The sequence below is a fragment of the Agelaius tricolor genome, unplaced genomic scaffold (genome assembly GCF_023055355.1).
Source record: "Agelaius tricolor isolate 1412-34295 unplaced genomic scaffold, bAgeTri1.0.p SCAF_1, whole genome shotgun sequence".
In the NCBI taxonomy this organism is placed as follows: domain Eukaryota; kingdom Metazoa; phylum Chordata; class Aves; order Passeriformes; family Icteridae; genus Agelaius; species Agelaius tricolor.
This window is the reverse complement of record NW_027269261.1, coordinates 90,652,983-90,672,268: the sequence shown is the minus strand read 5'-3', so window position 1 is coordinate 90,672,268 and position 19,286 is coordinate 90,652,983. Positions and strand designations below refer to the sequence as shown.

The window sequence follows — 19,286 nt, the reverse complement described above, 5'->3', positions numbered from 1 at the left end:
GCAGAGGACTGAGCAGGGGACAGAGAAGTTACCATACCTCTCCTGGTGTGCTCAAATGTCAGATCTGCTTAGGCATTTGCACTGAAGCACTGCAAAGTCAGAAATGGTTGAGAGAAGCACCACAAGAATTGTACACATAACAAGAACATAACAGCAGTGGAGGCAGGATCTTAGTTAGAGAGAAATGATAAAAAATCAAGATAGGCTTTTTAGCTCCTGAAAAGTGCCACCTAGACAGCTGCAGCTTGAAAAAGGAAACTGTCTTATTACAATACCAGTCCAGGGTCTGATCCAAGTAGGTGGGCTACCAGTTGTAGGGTCATGCTGGAATGATAAATTGTCAGGGAAGACTCCTACAGACCTTTTGCACAACTTTTCATGCAGCTGCACTTAACACTGAATAGATAAGCTACACAACATTAGCCTGTCATAGAATATGTACTTCAGGCACCAATTGGTTTCCTTCTGACTCTATTTGCAGCAAAATCAAATTGCACTTAAAAAGGGCACAATGGATTACGGCCACCACTGGGCTGGAGAGCTCCTACCTCAGAGAAAAGGTAGGAGCTCCACTGAAAAATGTGGATCATTTTCTTGGAGGACTAAACAACAGTAACACTGAATTATCCTTGTACTTTGCACTGGTACCACAGTACCACTGGAAAGGCATCAAAAGCAAATACATCTTTAGGGAAAGTATTTTAAACCATTGACTTTATTAAAATACATAATACACGGTTTTTAGAGGAATGTACTTACATTTTCTGGAAACTCCACTGAACCCAAATTTTAATTATATATTTAACAAATGACAAAACAGTGGATGAAATCATGCTGTACACCAAAGAGTAGACAAGTTAGGGTTTTGTTTTTCATCATCATTATTTTCCCGGCACAGACTCTTCTTTGCTTTTTAGCTTCAATCTCTTGAATATCTAGTAGCAGAGAAAGGAGGTTTACGTTTCTCGTGGCATTAAGCCCACCTGGTCCAAGTGAAAGTCCACTTGTTTTCACCACCTTCATTTAAACCTTCCCCAGGAGCCTCCCCTTCCAGAAAAGCAAAGGCGATTGACCTCTCTGAAAAGCTACAGGTCACAGTGCAAGACAAGTTTGACAGTCAAATGTGAACGTGGAGCTCTGTACCTTCTCAGAATCATTACTCCTTCAAAATATCCATTTCAAAGCAAGAGTGGGAAAAAAGACACTGTCAAAATACAAGGGCCAAAACACATACATGGACTTAGTGGAATGCACATGGAGGACAGCTTGCAGTGCTGCAGCTCTGGAGTAAAAGGTAAATCAGAAGCCAGGTCTTGTTGAAATACAAGATGCAAGAGCTGGGAAGCAGAAAGACAGAAATAACCTGGATACATTCTTAAAAAAACTGAAATGTCCTAACCTCACAGAGAAGGCTGTAATTATCATACACACTGCAATTGCCATGAACCATGGAGATCAGTGACAAAGTGTATGTTATGACAATCTCACTGACAAGTCTAATCTGGGGGAAATTATTCATACTGAGCAAAGAAATAATTAACTGTGTGTTTCAATGCAAGATGCACAGAGGATGCATAGGTTTTCACATCAAATTTATAAGGCTCTTTTTAAGAGATCATTTTGCAACCTTGCATAGGTGATACTATATCTTTTCAATAGATAATGTGCAGAAACTATGTACAGTTGAAACAAAGAACTTTGATGAAAGCATTTTTTCCCCTCAAGTTTTACCGTAGTATAAAAAGTAACTTATATAACTCCTTCAGTTCTCTAAAACACATATGGAATATCCCAGAAAGAGAAACCAGGAACGCCATCTAAATGATGCCGTGTGCATTTATACAACAGGTTGAAACAACCAGAGAAGCAATCACAAGCAAAGTCATAAAGTTTTCATAAAGGAAAAAAAAATCATACCAGGAGTAAATTTTGTTTACAAACATGAAAATTCATTTAAACAGAAATGCATTTTAGTTATAACAAATTAATGACCTTCACTAATCAGACTACTGAATGCATGGATGACTCACACACTAAGTAAATGATAGAAAGAGCCAATTCAATCCCTGCTTGATAAATGGACAGTAAACTTTAAAATCTGCATTTGGTTTCCAATTAATCCCAGCTCAGAACAACTCCTCTCTTAGACAGCCAGACGGCAGCTTCTCAAAACTAATATTATGAACATCTGCCAGTCTGCTGCAACAAAAGCCATTAGGGCATTCATGTGCTTCTTCATTTGGTAAGCAAGAAAGTCAGCCAGAGGATGAGCACAGTGCCACAGGACAGCCAACCCCATCTTTGAAAATGAATGTCCTGTTCCCTGGGACACTCATCCACCGCCCCAAAATGACTTACTTTTGCCCTGCAATTATGTAAATCAAGAGACTTCCTGTCTGATGTGGCTCTCTTCTACTGAAACTACCTTCTCCTTTACACAGGAGCTGCCTGGCATTTATTTTGCCATTTTGTGCCTGGATGCAAGACTTCATTATCAGCGCTGCTTATTACTCTCGTGTATCACAGTGATGTGTAGTTTTTAGAAGTATTTACAATGGTATCACTGTGGAGAACTAAGCCCTGCACTAAAACAGTCTCTTTAACAGAGACCTTAATACTAGGGATTTGGTACATTTCTGATCTACAGATAACAAGGCAAAGCTAAAATCAGCCCACTATACATTTGGCATTACGTTCAAACATGGGGAAAAAGCAAACATCCAGCACATTCCCTTGTTTCAAAGGGATGCTATTTACAAGAAGAATTCGCTTTTTTAATATTTCAACAACAAAAACCCAGCTAATTTTGAAATTTAGAGTAACCTAAGGCGGCTTAGTTTTTAATCAACAGAGAACACAAACAACATTGCTGTTTGTTGTTAAACACAAATCTCAGAAATGCAGAGAAACTATGATCTGTTACACTATGGGTGACAAATCGCAGCCAGTTTAATAACAACAGTAAAAAAACCACTTCTGCTTTTTTTAAACACAGCTCCTAAAAAGTACAGCATCCCAGTATTTCCTCAGTTCCAGACTGTTGACATTATAAATTAAAGGTGAAAAGAGATCCATATATAAACAAGGCAGCTTTCCACTGACTTCATTGTACTTGGTTCTTGTCTAAACCTTTGGAAATTTAATTTTCAAATACCATAAGGTAAGGTTGAATTTATCAGTTACAAAACAACGTCCATTTGTACGTGGAATTCAGAAAAAACAAAACAAAATGAAAACCAAACTCAAAAAACACACAGAAGTATTTAGAGCAATCCAGATCTCTGTTTTCCCAGCCTCCACACTTGCATGTCACCTTCTGGAGAACTGTACACACACGCTCCTCTCCTCCATAGAGACCAAGGCCCTATGTTATGGTACGAGGCCTTTTGGGCGGTGGGGGTGGCATGAGTTCAGTGTCAGGGTCAAGGTGGTGCTTCCGTGTCTGTCCTTGGGAAGCTGCTGCACATCTGTCAATGAACTCAAACAGCATCTCCTTCGTCACTGGATTCTGGATGCTGTTGCAGACAGCTGGGAACAAAGAACACATTCTCATGTAACTAAACTGATTTGTTCTACTCGACACTTCAATAACTTCACCCCCTCTTGGCAAAATAACAACATACTCTGGCTCAAGTACTAAGCCTTAAACGCACGCTTTGACAAGGTGGTTGTGTCTGGAGTCACGAATCTCTGCTCTGCCCCCCAGAGAGCAAAGCAATGCCTTGGGCCTCTACTCTCATGGGAGTCTCTCTTTCTAAAACAAACTAAAGGCATATGTGTGTGTAAGGCTTCCTGAAGCAACTATAGAAGCACCAAGAACTGACATCCTATTGAGGCAAGGAACAGCAACGAGGGCCTCGTGAGACACGGCTTTGAAACACACATCAAATCCAAGCAGATGGAAACAAGACCGGCTCCTAATATTGAAAATGTCTGAATTATGGTAAGTTATTTTTTTCACCAGTAAGTACTATAAATACCCTAAACCTGCAATGTGCAGTCCTTTGGGGTTTTTTTAACCCATATACCTTCATGGGGCAGAAAGGCTTGACACCAAGCAAATGGCATGTTTAGACCACCAGACCATATGATGGAGGAGCAGCCATGGTGCTGTGTGGTGGCCAAGGCACACATGTAGAGGCACTCTTGGGGTACTTAAAACAACCCCCCAGACCACAGTTTGTAAGTCATGGTCCATGGGATTTTATGGAACAAATAAATAGGCTTACTTCACTTTAAACAAATGAAATGCTTTTTAATGCCTTCCTATGTAACTTTGTATTCCCCTAATTAATCCTCCTGAGAGACTTAGAGGAGGAAAAAAAAAGGAAAAAAGGAGCATGAAATTAAGTGGGAATCCTACAACTATCTTGGAAGAAAGCACAAAATGATTAGAAGGTAATTGATAGCATGTAAGGGCTGGCCACAGTAAGGATGCAATTTCCATGCAAAACAATCTACTGACCCCCTAGAGTACTAAGCATTACGAATCCTTAAAATGTACTTGCAATGTAACATTGTTATGAATAACAATGATTTTCAAAAACATTCCTTTCTTTCCTGCAGAACACCAGAACCAAAGGATTACTTTACAATTAATAAAGCACCTTTCTAGAATTATTTTTAATTATCTCACATTTTTGGTGAAAAGGTGCTTTAAGAATTGCACAGTATTTGACTTTAGCAGTTGGGAAGCATTATGATTACCAGTAATTTAGGAACAGAATTCCAGTCTCATGGCAGCTGGTGTAACTCATGTAACTGGTGTAACAGTAACTCATGTAACTGGTATATCAACTTTTGAGCACTGCCTTAGCTTAATCATGCAAAAAGACCTCCAGTTTTCAATTTGAAAGGTAACAAAGTCCAAAAGCAAGAGTCAGACAGATGCTTATTTTGTTGCTATTTCAACCATGGGGAAAAATAAACAGCATTTTTCATCAAGAGGAAGCTAATAGAGGAGAGAGGATCAAGAGAAAGAAGTCTCAAATGATAAAAGTATAACTTTTGGAGATTTTGAAAAATGATCAAAAGTGAAAACGCAAAGCCAAAAGAAAACTTTCTGTTCAGAAAATCCCTATAGAAAATTTGAAATATATCTTAAAAAATCTTCCTGTAGCATTTAATTTTCTTTTAATTTTAATTTTTAGGAAGTCCATATTGTTTTGAGAGACAAAAGGTCAGGAATAACAAAGCTGCTCTACAAATGGAGAAAATGAGAGGAGAAAAAGGACAAATACATATGCTCTTAAGAATGAAGGAAAGAAGAATATGCTATCCATTAAAAAAAAAAGAAAAAAAAAAAAAAGGAAAAAAAAAGAAAAGAGAAAGCTCCAGGGAAAACTAACTACTGAAACACTAATGTGAACCAGGGAAGAAAAATTTAGGTCATGGTCACAAAGAGATGTCGTACTTGTATGACTTTTGTGGTCCATTCCTCTTTCCTGACAGGACTGCTCAGCAAGTATTTCAGCTACATTTTGTGCTGGCTCCCTAAGGTGCCAACAGATTTATTATCTCCTAGCAAAATGACCACATTGTGTTTATCCAGGAAAATCTACTCACTGCTCAGGCAGAAATACAAGTAGAAGGGTCTAGAGAAAATCCTACATCAGCCCTAGTAATTAGCATGGTCTTAAATATGATTAAATTTCATTTTGGCATTTAACAAAAGTCAGTATCAGTATGTTTATTGCTACTCATCCTTGCACACACTTCTACTCAAACTCTTACACTTTACCTCAAAGTAAATATCATTCTTTAATCTACAATATTTGGCAAAGTATTTTTTGGTAGAGGAACATAAAAGTTTCTCAACTCTGCATAAATATACCCCCACCTTTCATTAGTTTCCCTGCTTCATTGTTTGTGTAACTATTGTTGAAACTCAAGATGACATTTTTCTCCTATTAATTTTCTAGCCCATCTGCCAAATAATGGTTTTTTGGCATTCTAATGGATTTTTTGTTTAACTAATTCCACTCAACGTGCCAGTTTGCATTACATCCCAGCAAGCCAACACAATGCTAGGCACTGATGTCAGCTGAAGCAATGCTATTGTAAATAAAAACTTTCTTGGCTCTGACTTGAAAGGCATGCCCTGCCATTTAAAGTCATCTTTGCACAAGTGTTTGCAGTTCTGCAAAGATTTAGGCACTTGATTCTTGATTCTGTGTTACCTGTTAAATTCTGTATCGGAGTATTGGTTTGACTGACTTTATCAAATAACCCTGCAGCCAGAGGATTCATGCTATCTAAAAACTAGCGATGACATAAGCATTTGCAAGATGAGGCATTACTTTTATAAGTTAGGGGAGTCAGGCCTCAGACCTGAAATGAGAACACAGAGCCTTTCCTACTTAAAACAGGACAGAGATAAAACATGAAAATTTTAGCATGAGAAACTTCTAAAGCAAATTGTTCTACTCACCCATGGCAGTGCTGTAGGCATTTGGAAAGCTTTTGTCTATCCTCTGTCTCATGAACACCCAGCTGTTGTTCTCAAACTTGCACTCTATAATTTTGTTGTCGTACTGTTTGAGTTCTTTTGTCACCTGTATAAAAAAAATTGTTTAGGATAAACAGATTTTAATTCACAATTTTTTCTTTCTTTTAGGCATAAATAATAGAAGATCAAAAGCTGCCCTGCATTTTTCAGCAACATGCCTCCATCCTACACAAAGAAAAATTGCACAGAATACATCTCCATTTTACATATGCTCAGCTACTTAACATTTAAAAAATACTTTTCAAATTTGCTGTCAATATTCAGCAATTATATTATGCTAAAACATCAGCAGTGCTAACAGAGGGGGGGAAAAAGTCACTTCTGGCCCAAATGCAAATAGGTTTCCATGGGAATAAACTGCTTCCAGTTTAAGTGCTACTGCCAGCTTAAGTGCACGAAATGTATTATCCAGGTTTCATCAACCTTCTTTGTTGAAGGTCTCACAGCAAAATGTCAGATTTCAATACTGGAAAAGGCTTACAAAAATAACTTCAGTCTTTACATGACTGAGGTTTTTTCTTCTCTTCTTTTCTCTGTTTTCATTTGTCTTTAAAAATTAAGACTGCAACTTCAAAATAATGCAGACTTTCAAGTGGCATATATTCTAAATCTCCTTCAGGCCCCTCTTTATTGATTCATAGATTTGTCAGCAGCCAATATCCTGAGCTATTTGTCTTTCTATTTGGCAACACCATGTGGTTTGGAAATGTAGTTTATATGCATTGGACTTTGTAGTTGTTTTGGCTACTTCATCCTATGCATCCTAATCTATGATACAATGCAAAAATTTTCATGTAACCATGGTAACTTGAGAACCTTATCTAACGCTTTAACAATTTTACCCATGTACTTCACTTTGTTCCAAAGAGCCTCTTCAGCAGTATGAAGCTGTATTTAACTGCTAGCTGCATTTAGTTGCTATAGCTTACCAATAAAAAGCTGTACAAGGTAATGTAACACTTTGGATTCAGGATCTTATGCATAAGCGCTCTCATAAAAAGGAGGTGGTTATTGCAATTCATTAGCATAATTTTTCACCTCTGTTGTCTACTTGCTCCTGAACAGTGACATGGGAATTTACTACTGTCAGAGAGATGCAGATTTGAAAAAGGCCATAGCTGTCTCAAGACAGCTTAATAGCACATACAGTGGAAAAACCCATGAACCCATTTTCCATTAACTCCCAAATAAAGACAATTAATTAAGGAAATGGTTCTGAGCATGGATCAAGTCATCCTATACTGCACAGTACAAGATTTGGTAAGCAGAATCCCAGCACTGTTGGTATTTAATCTGAATAGTTGTGTTCACTCCTAGATAAGGAGCCCTAGGATTCTACTTGTCAAGTGAACATGGAACTTTAAGAAAATGTTGTAAAACTTGCTTAGAGTCCTGTCCTGCTGCAGGACTGACAGAGTTTGAGTCAGGTTTTCATGTCACACACTATTCCTTATCCATTCCAGCACCTGCAAAGAGTTTTTTCCCTCAAATCATTTACTACTTAAGTGAAGTTTGTGTCTTCTGTTGACCATGAGATTGCTCAGATTAGCAATCTTTTTCCTTTGCAGAATGCTCTACACAGCACTGCACTTCTTTCATCTGCACTGAAAAGCTACATGCAGTCCAGAGGTTTGACTGACACGTGTTTATGGATGCATTATGTTTCATTAGGTGTATGTAGGAAAACACAACATCCTTTTCCAGCATACTATGGATACATAAACCCAGGAAGAAACTCCTGGCTGTGCAGTGCCTTGGGAAGGTATATTATTTTGAAAACAGCTGCTTAGTGGAAGTGGAGGCAGCAGGGGGTATGGCCACATGTTCTGATTTTCTGACAAAGCAGGGAAATATTAGAAAGATCACCTGATAGAGAAGGAAATGTATAAAACTGCAGGTAATGACTTCAACTAACCACCCACCTCATAAGGTTTTCTCATGGCTTATCATTCTTCTAGTGTTCAGATGCTGAGAATAGCAATAAATTAGATGGCAGCTTTATCTGACTGTGGCAATTAAGCAATATTATTAACTATCGAGAGACTTGCTTGGCCATTCATTAGCAATCTGGAAGATGGATCTTTCCACAAAATATGAACACCTGCCAAAGCATTGACTTAAATGAATTTTCCCATTAGATAACTGATGATCAGAGCCTTTAACAGTTGCAAGTTGTAGTAATTACTTTACAAAGGAAGAAATACAGCACCTACTATTCCCTGTACTTGTTAAGTGACCTTAATCTTACATAGGTACTTATTCTAATATAAAAGAACCATTTAGCAACTGCTGGGCATTTGATTAAAACTACACATATTCTGAGCAAACACACTTTCAGCATTAAAAACACTCTTCCACTATTGCATCTTAGTAGACTTCTAAATGGGTATTGTTTATACAAAGGACTGAACAAGGCCACAGTGATTCTTGTATCCCTAATTCACACCTTTCATCTACCTTCCATGCACATGCTACTTTCTGGTATTTCAGATTCAAAGCAGGACAGGGAAAACATCAAATTTAACTGTCTAGAAATTCCTTCCCTTTGGGAATTAATTTTGAGCTCCTGAGCACAGTGGCTTCTCAATTCCCCCTTTGCAGTGTGTTCATCCCTCCTTCTTCCCTTTAAATATTACAGTGCATAGCAGTATTTGAATAACACATCACTTCTCTTCCTGAGAGGTACTTCTTCTAGCCTCTAGTGCTTCACAGAAGGTCAGTTAGGAATGATGGCAGTTCTCAGCCAAAATGCTTATTCTCAGTTCTTAACACAGTGCCAGTGCTTCTGCCATGCTGTTGATAAAAGGCCTTGAACCAGCATTCAGCAATTTCAAGATGGAAACTGCCACCACACTAAGGACTCCATGGAGCCCTCCTTAATTAAACATTTATTCCTTAGCCTATTTTTGGACAGCCAGTCAAAATTAGAATCCCAAAGGATCAAGTCTTGGACATGGGGCTGTGTGCATCAGAACCGCGGCACTGGTCTGGGCAACAACTGTGTGCTGGGCAAGGACAAACACCAACTTGTACACATTTCTTTTCAAGAGGAAGGAAACTGTTCAGCAGCAGCAATGTTCAGTGGTCCTGCCTGTACTTGATCTAATCATCAGGAACCAACCTATTTGCCCAACAGAAGTAATTTCCAAAACCACAGAGGAGCATCCTTTTGGAAGCTGATTCACTACATTACTGGTAGTCTGCAAGGTGTGACTGGAAAAAAATGGGCTTGAGCTGCATCCCCATTTCAGCAATAGCTCAGTATCAAATCAGACCAATGTAATACAACAACAACGCCTAAGAATGTCAGATTACATGATTATATCTTCCCCTCCCTGCTGAGAAAGGTTTCCCCCACCATCATCATCTGGGCCATTCACTGGGAAGAACTTCAGTGGCATATGCTTATTTCTAAGAATGAAGACAGTTAAGGCTTAGGAAATCTCTCATTTTCCAGGCTCCTTCTATCCCCTATGTTCTGAAAGAAATTAAAAATATATTTAAAAATTTAAAATATCTAACCTATTTCAAATTTTCTTGCCTGGCTGAATAATGGAGTCATTTTGAGATAAATAACATGCAGCCAGAGTTTATGTTAAATTGGAGCAAAATGCAAAAAAAAACCCCTAATATATCCAGCTGAGAAAGAGAAGAACCCATTTAAATTGAATGTAGTTAGCTCCAGTCTCATGAAGATGCCTTTACTATCTCTGCTGCAGCCAATGCTTTTCTGTGTCTCTCCACAGGGCACCTGACCTTCAGACTGGTACATCATTCCACTCAAACATTAGTCTCATCATCCTTAACCCCAAAGGAGAATGAAATTCCTGAGCAAGCTCCTACTCTACATAAGAGGCACTAACAATGCAAATTTAGGTTTTAAGGTAATTAAGTTAATATTTCAGAAAGCATGTCTACAATGGACAGGCTTAAACTTTACAAATGCATCTACTTTCCCCATTTTCAGGTTCTTTAGAAAGAAAAAAGGAGATAAGCCTTTAAATAAATGGAGACTTGGCTGAAAGAAGCCTTATGTTTCGATATGCATGTTTTTTTCAAAGCAACTGAAATTATTTCAGTTTAGTAAATAATCCCCTTAAAAGAAAGTGATGTTTGTAACCAAAATCTTAGAACATTCTATTTCAAATTCTTTTCTCTTTAAATGCCTTTTTGCTGCACTTTCCCCCCTATTACCAAACATAGATAGAAAGACATTCTTCAATTCACCCATTTCTATTCTTACTCCATACCCCTAGTCATCAGCCAATTTTTAACGTCCCAGAAGAAAACATCATAATAGTAGATGCAGAAAACCTTCACTTCCATGAGAGAATAAAAATGAGCAAAAGCAGCTGTTGAAGTCTTACAAAATTTAAAACATCGTTATTTTCAAATAGAGAATTAAAAAGTAAAAGGAACCATAACATAACGGCAAGATGAATTCTAAATGCAATGGGTTTCTATTTTCTAAGAAGAATCTGCCTTTTTATAGCTAGCATGAGCAATGAAGGCATTTCCTTTTGATATGCTCAAATACACAAACTGTTTGTTTTCTTTTTTTAAACATAAGTTCCAATGCCTGGAGGCAAGAAAAGTTTAGAGCAGCTACATAAGGGCTAGAAAGTCATTCCTTCTCTTACTGATATCATAACTACATTTTCTCCATTAGGATACACTCCTGCAGCCAAAGTGAACAAACAAGTGAAAGAGACACATCCCAAAATAAATTATCAGCTGTGTGGTCATGAAGGAGAAAACTTTTGTTTGCTTCCCAGTCTCTTACTGCAGAACTGGAGTCCCACACCTCCCCAGGAGGTCACCCAGCAGAAATAAAACACATTCTTTTAAGAACTGTCCAAAACCATGACATGTGTGAACTCCCTGTCCTGATTCAGCCACAAATGACAGTCTAGTAAATAAAACCTCTATAGCAAAACACCACATATCAAATTCCAATTTCTGCATTAGTCTCCAATGCTCTGGCAGGCCACAACTGCAAAGTACAATAGACTTTATTTCCAAACTTCTCCAGTGGAATGCCCAAGACAAAGGGAGAATTAAGCTGCCCAATGGCACTATGACTCCACAGCAGTAGAGCAACATCTGAAGATCAGGGAGATGCAATGACAACAGTCAGAGAACAAAAAAGAACAATTACGTGGGAATTTGAGGAAATAAAGGGGGGGTCAAGACTTCTGAAGGAATAGGATGGAGACAGAAAAAAATAAAGAAGCAGCAGTAATAAAATAAAACAGCTTCTGAAGATAGAAAGATAAACCAAACTCAAAGCAAGATCTTTTTAAAGACCAAACACTTAAAGGTGGTGAACTCCAAGGACATTCATGTCAAATCAAGGCAATTGAGAGGAAATGAGGTGTAAGAAACAGGGATCCTTTGAAAGCACTCTTACATGATTGCTGGTGAAGTCATGAATATAAGTAATTTTAATTATTTGAGTTAGAACATCTGAGACAGTCAGTAGACATGAAGTTATTAGAGCCCCCAGCACTTACAGGGCACAGTCCAGCACCTAACACAAATCCCAAGCTGTTCATTCAGTGCTTCTTCCTAACTCTGGACTGTTTGTTCAGATGCTTCTGAAGAACTTTTTTGCCCACTCACATAAAGTACCTCATGCTTTTCATTGTCAAACTTCACAAAGAATAAAAAATTGCATGGTTACTAAACGCCGTTCATGTAAGTCGTACACTGAACCACATGAATACTGTCTGCAGGAAAAAGTTAATCAGTTAATCTGCTTTGCATTTTTACTCAAGCCAAACAGATTTTGTAATGCAGCTTAATATCTATTTCTTTATACTATTCAAGAGATTATTTTATCAAACCATAGATTTCTTGCTAAACTAAACATACTGATTGTGTTTCCTTTTTAAGGAATGTTTACCCAACAAATGGTTATCAGCTTGGGTAAACACAATGCAGTTGAGATGGTTATTTAACATTAATAAATCTTTCTAAGTGCAACTATGCTGCTTCTTATGTACATAGGAAAAGGAAATGCTCCAATTTTGTGATGTCATTCCTGAAAAAGAATATTAAGAAATGTAAAATTTTAGCACTTTTGTTCATGTTCATTAAACCACAATGTTAACACCAAGCACTGTAGAATCATGTGAGAAGCAAAGAAGAAAAATCATGTTTCCAAATTACAAGAATGAAGCTTTTTAAAATTGTGGATTTTGTTTGTTTGTTTTTCACTTCCAGTGCCTAGCACTCTCAGTTCATGATTTAGTCTTTCTTTTTAACATATAATATTTTCTCAAATAATCTCTCATTCTTACATGTAGTAATTAAAAATATGGATACTGTTTTCTGATACATATTATGGGTTGGAGTCCTGGGGTTTTCCTGGCAAGTGACAGATGGAAACATCAGAAATAAAAAGCTTTCCTCTTATCAGTGATATAACAAATTTAATGACTTTCAGTGCCAGCTGGAAATAGGTTTCTTAATGCATCCTGGAAGGTCTCCTGTACACCTGACCTTGCAAAACCATTTGAACTATCTGTAAGAAACCAATGTTTTCCTGAGCTTTGATTTTGACTCTCAGAGGAACACACTGGCATCTATGAGAAAGCAGGTAACTGGTAACTGCTAAGACAAAGATGTGGAAATAGACGTGTTTGCACAAATGTTTTCCTCAATGATCACTCTTCTAGATTTTTTTTTTAATATACTTTTTTACGTCTCATTTTACTCAATGGTAAAGCCATTTGCCACAGAAAACCAATAAACTCTTTGCACATTTTTGGGCATTATAGCTCAGGCATCTACATTACTCAAAGAGCAGCTGTCCTTCCTGCTTTAAAAAAATCCCATTTTCTTTTAATCATCATCAAGAATGGGACACAGAGATTTGGGTGTCCATACACATCTTGAACAGTTAAATGAAACAAAGTAAGAAATTATTGTCCTCCTAGATTGATATCCCTTTCCCCTGCACTCTAATCATCACAGGTCTCTGGATTTAAGAAAAAAAATCTGTAAATCTCCTGTAAAAATTGAGAAACTGTAGAATTCTGTGCTGAGGATTTGTGAACTTGGCATAGCTCTGCTGTGATGAGTTCTTAAATAAAGTCTTATTTAAAAAGCAGCTCATATAATTCTGACCCTCAGCATGCTGATGAAAGAGCAAGAAACTCTCAGGGGAACTGCAGAAACACCCAGGCATTAAGAGAGCAGCAACAGAGCTCTCAAAGCAAGTTGTCAGTGTGACCTTATTGCAGAGAGGATGTGCATTTGGTGCAAACAGAGCTTCATCTGCTCTACAGCTCATGAATTTGTAGGAAGAGGTAAAAACAATGCTCTGCAAGCACCTGGGGTAACTTTGCAAGGCCTACCTTGGTTTTGGCACATCATAAATAATTGTGCTAATAATAATAATCCCTGGAGACAGTGCTGAAGCTTGAAAGTGTTTAAATTCCAAAGAAAAACAGGCAGATATTTTTGTAGTAGTAAAATGCCACAGCAAACTGCAGAACTGTTCAGCAAGTTATGCAAAAACAAATAAACAATACAAAAAAAACCCCCACAAAAAACAAACAAACAACCCCCCCCCCCCCCCCCCCCCCGCAAAAAAAACCCCAAAACATCAAAACCTTTCAATGAAGGACAAGGAATTCACAGGAGGTTTCTGAAGAAAAAGCCACCCCATCAGAAAGTTAAGCAACTGTATGAGGGGGAAGAGAACAAGGATATACAGTATAATCTGGCAAAAAAAGCTGAAATAATAATACAGAAATGATTCTGTGAGAAAATATTTCACTCATAGCCTGATACATTTTGAGGACTGTACCTATGATCTAGCTTGTGAAAGCCAGTCTTAAAAGTCTTAACCCCCATTTGTGCTTTGTTCACTCAGACTGCTTTTGCAAAACGGAGCCTGCCCCAAACAGGGGGTGCTGCGTTATGAGACACAAAGATCCAGGAGACGAGAGTTATACATTACTAGTAAAGAACATAGTTTGAAAACACCACTTAGCTCCTTCATAAATTATTAATTCTTAAGGTTTATTATTCTCAGTTTGCAAATGGGGAAGAAAGAGATAGTTTGTGGCCACACCACAGGGAAAGCATTTACCCCCCATTAGGTTCTCTAAACCCAGTCTTAATTACCCCTCAGGTACTTACACTCATGCTACCAAGAAATCTTGTGACACAGGGCAGCTGAAATCTTATTAATAATTTATCAGTAGAAACCCAAACAAGTCTTCCAGAGACAAAGCAATGCTATCACTATTTTATAATCACTTTGGCAACACTATTTCTACACCTCAAAATAAATGAAAGAGAACTTAAATGATTGTGTCAGAATAGGATGAGGAGTTTTTCTGAGACATTTGCTGCCTTTCACATGCTGGAATTCGCCTCCAATAGGATGGATTTCCAGACAAATGTTTGTGCTTCTCACACATATATTTTACAGGGTACTTTCTCATGTTACTATTTTTCATCTGTTCATCTGTACCCAAGCTCTTGCTATTGTAGGAGTCTAAGTTAATCTTGTTTTACCTATACTTCTTACACCATACAAGGGATTCTGTCACTTGCTGTCATGTCGGGTTCGGCTGTCTGTCTCTGCCCCGACACGGGTAGGGTGGTTCTGGGGCGGCCCGCGTTTCAAAGGACGAGTCTGGACTCTTCAGCTTTTCGGTCTTCAGATTGTTTATTATTTCTTATCTACAAAATTTTCTGTCTGCCCAACAGAGGTCTGATCTGCAAGGCAGCCAAGGGCACTCTGACCACCCACGGGGCGGTCATATCTTTTTATACTAAAATCTACGTACATGATATTTACCTTTATTTTCCAATACCTTTCACCCATGTTAGCAAGTGCACCTTCACCATGAACCAATCCCCAAGTGCCAACATCACCACAGGAGATGGAGGACAAGAAGAAGAAAGAAGAAGGACGAGACATGCCCTGATCCCTCCATCTTGTCTCCATAACCCCCCTGTACCAAAAACCTTAAAGTTTATATTTCACCCTCTAAATGTGTCCCTTTTACACCCTTCACTCTAAAGTGATTCTCATGTCCTCAAACTGCTGTCACTTCTGTGGATGGATCAAAATCAAGCCACCAAACACTCTTGGCAACATTCCAGGATTTCCGAGACCCCCAAGGGTTCTCCTGGCATCTCTGGACATCGGGAACGACGTGCTGAGATCCCACACTGTCACACAACCAGGGATGGGTTAGAGGGACACTCCACAGGGCTGGGCTATCAGGAGCTTCCCAGCAGTCTTTCTATGGAGGGAAAAACTACTTTTACAAGTTTAGACACTATCTGATGGCTACTCATGTGGGATCCAGCTCTACGAACTCTTATCCTTGTAAATTATATGCCCTTGAGCAGCTTCATAAGATCAATTAGCCCACACTAGTGTCATCAGGATTGGGCCCTAAACCTAATTCTCATTACTTCTTATCTGCCTTCTGAAATGTTCTCTAGAAACCATGGGTTTACATTCTTTCAGAAAGATGCCAAATCCTATCAGAATACACCAATAGAAATTTAAACTAAAATCCAAAGTATCAAGTAATTGCAAGTGAGTCTTTTAAACCCACTTTTACTCGTAACAACACACAGCTTTCAAATTACAGCCTTTAAGAATCATACTCTTTTCTTCCATTTAGATCCCAAACAACCACTTGCCTAAAGTTTTTTCCCCATAAATCAAAATTCACCACTGAGAACAACTGTGTCAACACTATAAGGAAATTTGTTTGCTGTGTTAAATTGAGCTTCAAAAGCATGAACTAAACACACATTTGTGATCACAAGTCATGCCTCTTCTTATATCCATTCAAAGTGTTTACCTTATTACAGTTTATTATAAATGTACTGTCTAAAATGCAGCAGCATGACTGTTCCATTTCCAGGCCCTAATTTTATGATAATCATATGTAATATATTCATATGTCTTCTTCACTGCCTAACAAAGCCCAAACTGGTTTCTTTAGCAGATCTGCTTCCCCCACGGTTCAAATTTTTTTGCCTCAGAATGTTACTGAAAAACAACATTAAGAAAGATATAATCAAAATTTTACTTTGTATTTTGCACTATGGTAGGCAAACAAAGGAATATATCATTGGAGGCTGAATTTGGCATACTGACTTTATCAAATACTGGTATCTAAGTGGTATGTAAATTATTAAGCATTCCATGCAAGCATTATCAGAAAAATGGGGGTAGGGAGCAAGATTATAAATTTATAAATGTTTTCAACATCTAGAAACCCTATTAATACTTGAAAACATTGGGATTGTACAGAGAGAATGTGCAGATAAACTAAGGCCAGAAATAGCAAACTTGCTTTTAATCTCCCATATTTAATATGTTTCGGTTTTTGCCTAGAACATATTTACAAAAAATAGTGACTTCTTTTCTTCATAAATTTCAGAGGCAATTCCTAGTTATTCACAAATCTGACACTAGAACATAAAGAGATTTACAGAACTTGTAGGAAATACAAATTCTTTTGATCCCCATCTACTCCATTAGACTGAATGGTTTGTCATTAGCCAAGTCTTCTAAGAACCAAAGTCTTGAGTGAGAGAAGAAGCTCAGTCTTGCTCATCGTAGCTTTTACACAGTACATGTAACAGTTTTTTTCAGAACAATGTCAGATCTTGAAATCAGAGAAGTCTGTTAAAGCAGAATAACATCTTCTAATGAAATTTTCAGATTTTGTATTTGTATTATATACTTGTGCTGGTTTTGGCTGGAGTAGCATTAACTTTCTTCACACTGGCTGATGTGGGACTGTGTTTGGATTTGTGTGATGATGATGTGGAGACACAGAGCCAAGACCTTTTCTGATTTTTGTACTGCCAGGCTGGTAGGAAGGGCACTGGGGGCAGCTTGGGGGGTTGGGAGGAGACACAGCTGGGAGAGGAGACCCCAACTGACCAAGGACATTCCAGACCATGGAACATCATACTCAGTACATAAGGCAGGGGAAGAAGGAGGAAGGGGGGAAAATTTGGGGTGATGACATTTGTCTTCCCACACTGCTAGGTGTGATGGGGCCCTGCTCTCCTGGGGATGGCTGAACACCCACCTGCCCACAGGAAGCAGGGAATTCATTCCTTGCTTTGCTTGCGTGCATGGCTTCTGCTTTCCCTATTAAACTGTCTCTATTTCAACTCAGGAGTTTTCTACCTTTACCATTCCTTTCCCAGGTTCTGATGCTGGGGGAGTGAGTGAGTGAGTGAGTGAGTGAGTGAGTGAGTGAGGCTTGGCTGCTGGATGGACTTAAACCATGACAATAGTAAAGTGCAAACTTTTATTTTGTAATACATGACAAGAAAAGTCAAACTACAATGATTTTTAAAACCCTGCCATTTTGAGGAGGCATTCTTACACCTAATTGTTGAGGTTGGACTTCACAACTCTGCTGATTCCACCTTTACTTTTGTAAATAATGAGTTTTAATAGGATGAGTTTTAGGTGGCTGTTAGAACCACTTGAATGAGGAAGCTGATAAATGCCTTGATGGAACACTGCAATAATATAAAACATAAAGCCAAGAGGAGCCAAACAACAATAACAACAACAACAGAAACAATCTCAGCAGTGCTATGAGATCAAAATAATAAAGCAAAGATGTGTTGGGAAAAAAGCTGCAAAAGTCATGTTAGGGATTTTTCATCCTTCTAAGATTTCAATTAGAAGGAAAGTAATCTTTTTTTCCCATTACAGATAATACACCACAACAAAAAGATTAATAGCTGCTGACTTAACGCAGACTTTTAAAAACTAGCTTTGATCAAAGGAAGTGCTGTAGTGAAAGTCAACTGCCCTAACCCACTTCTCATCTGCCTTTATAGTATTGAGATGGCATGAACTCCCTCCCCTTTCTTGAATGGTTTCCTTTAAACTTCAAAGCTTAACTGGCTTTGAGGCTTAAGACACAGAAAGCTTTTTCCTTCTTCTTCAAAAGCAATTAATGACATGATGTATAATCTGACCTACAATCTGGTATCTAAGCACACAGATCTTCTTGATCAGTGTGGGGCTACAGAATGTAAGGGGCTCAACAGAGAAGTTAATCGTGGCTCAGTAACTGCAAATGGTTTTAGGGTGCCTGCCAGCTGATGAGGTCAGTCTGCTGAAAGAAAGGTAAGCAAGGGCTAATCTATCAATGGCACAAATTTGTCAATAAATGAGGCTATAGAGGGATTGTCACTGCTTTACCTTTCATTGCAAGCTCCTCTTTCCTTTCCATGCTTCGTTATTAATGAGTCTGCAGAGTTTGGAAGCCAGATTTCCCAGGACACCACTGTAATGGATGTGGGGTGGGGCAACACAGACTGCAGTAATCATGAGGCAGAGAAATGGACAATATTCATGGACTTTCAAGAGTCACAACTGGCTACAGAAGATATAATGGATTTTGCAAGAGCTGGTTCGAGAAACCTATAAACTTGTTGGTCTGTTTGGGCAGCAGTGTTTCCAGACAAATGAATAAAGTCTGTACGGGAGTTTTTGTTTTACTGTCAGCTAAAAGGGATTGCAACTTTGAATGGTGAATGCTGATAACAGGAAATAATGGTTTAATAGCTGGTCCTGCCAAAGCCCTGAAAGGTAGGAAATCTGGGAAAGCCGGCTGTACATGAGCACATTTTCATGGCTTTGTCCATACATTTTGTTATTATATGTGGAACCAATAACAAAGTAAGTGAGCAACAACATTTAGTCTTCATTCTTATTTCACAAAATGACTTCACCCACCCACCCTCTGCAAAAGCT

At 38.3% G+C, this 19,286-nt stretch overlaps 1 protein-coding gene across 1 annotated transcript in view; it reads right to left on the bottom strand.

Moving 5' to 3' along the window:
- Nucleotides 1–697: 697 nt before the first annotated feature.
- The window catches only part of RNGTT (RNA guanylyltransferase and 5'-phosphatase), a 171,868-nt gene continuing 153,279 nt past the window's right edge, over nt 698–19,286 (bottom strand). The window contains exons 15-16 of the mRNA XM_071443118.1: nt 6,431–6,554; nt 698–3,528 (exon numbers count right to left, since the gene is read on the bottom strand). Coding sequence (XP_071299219.1) covers nt 3,365–3,528; nt 6,431–6,554 — 288 coding nt within the window. The 3' untranslated portion in view covers nt 698–3,364. The remainder of the gene's footprint in view (nt 3,529–6,430; nt 6,555–19,286) is intronic.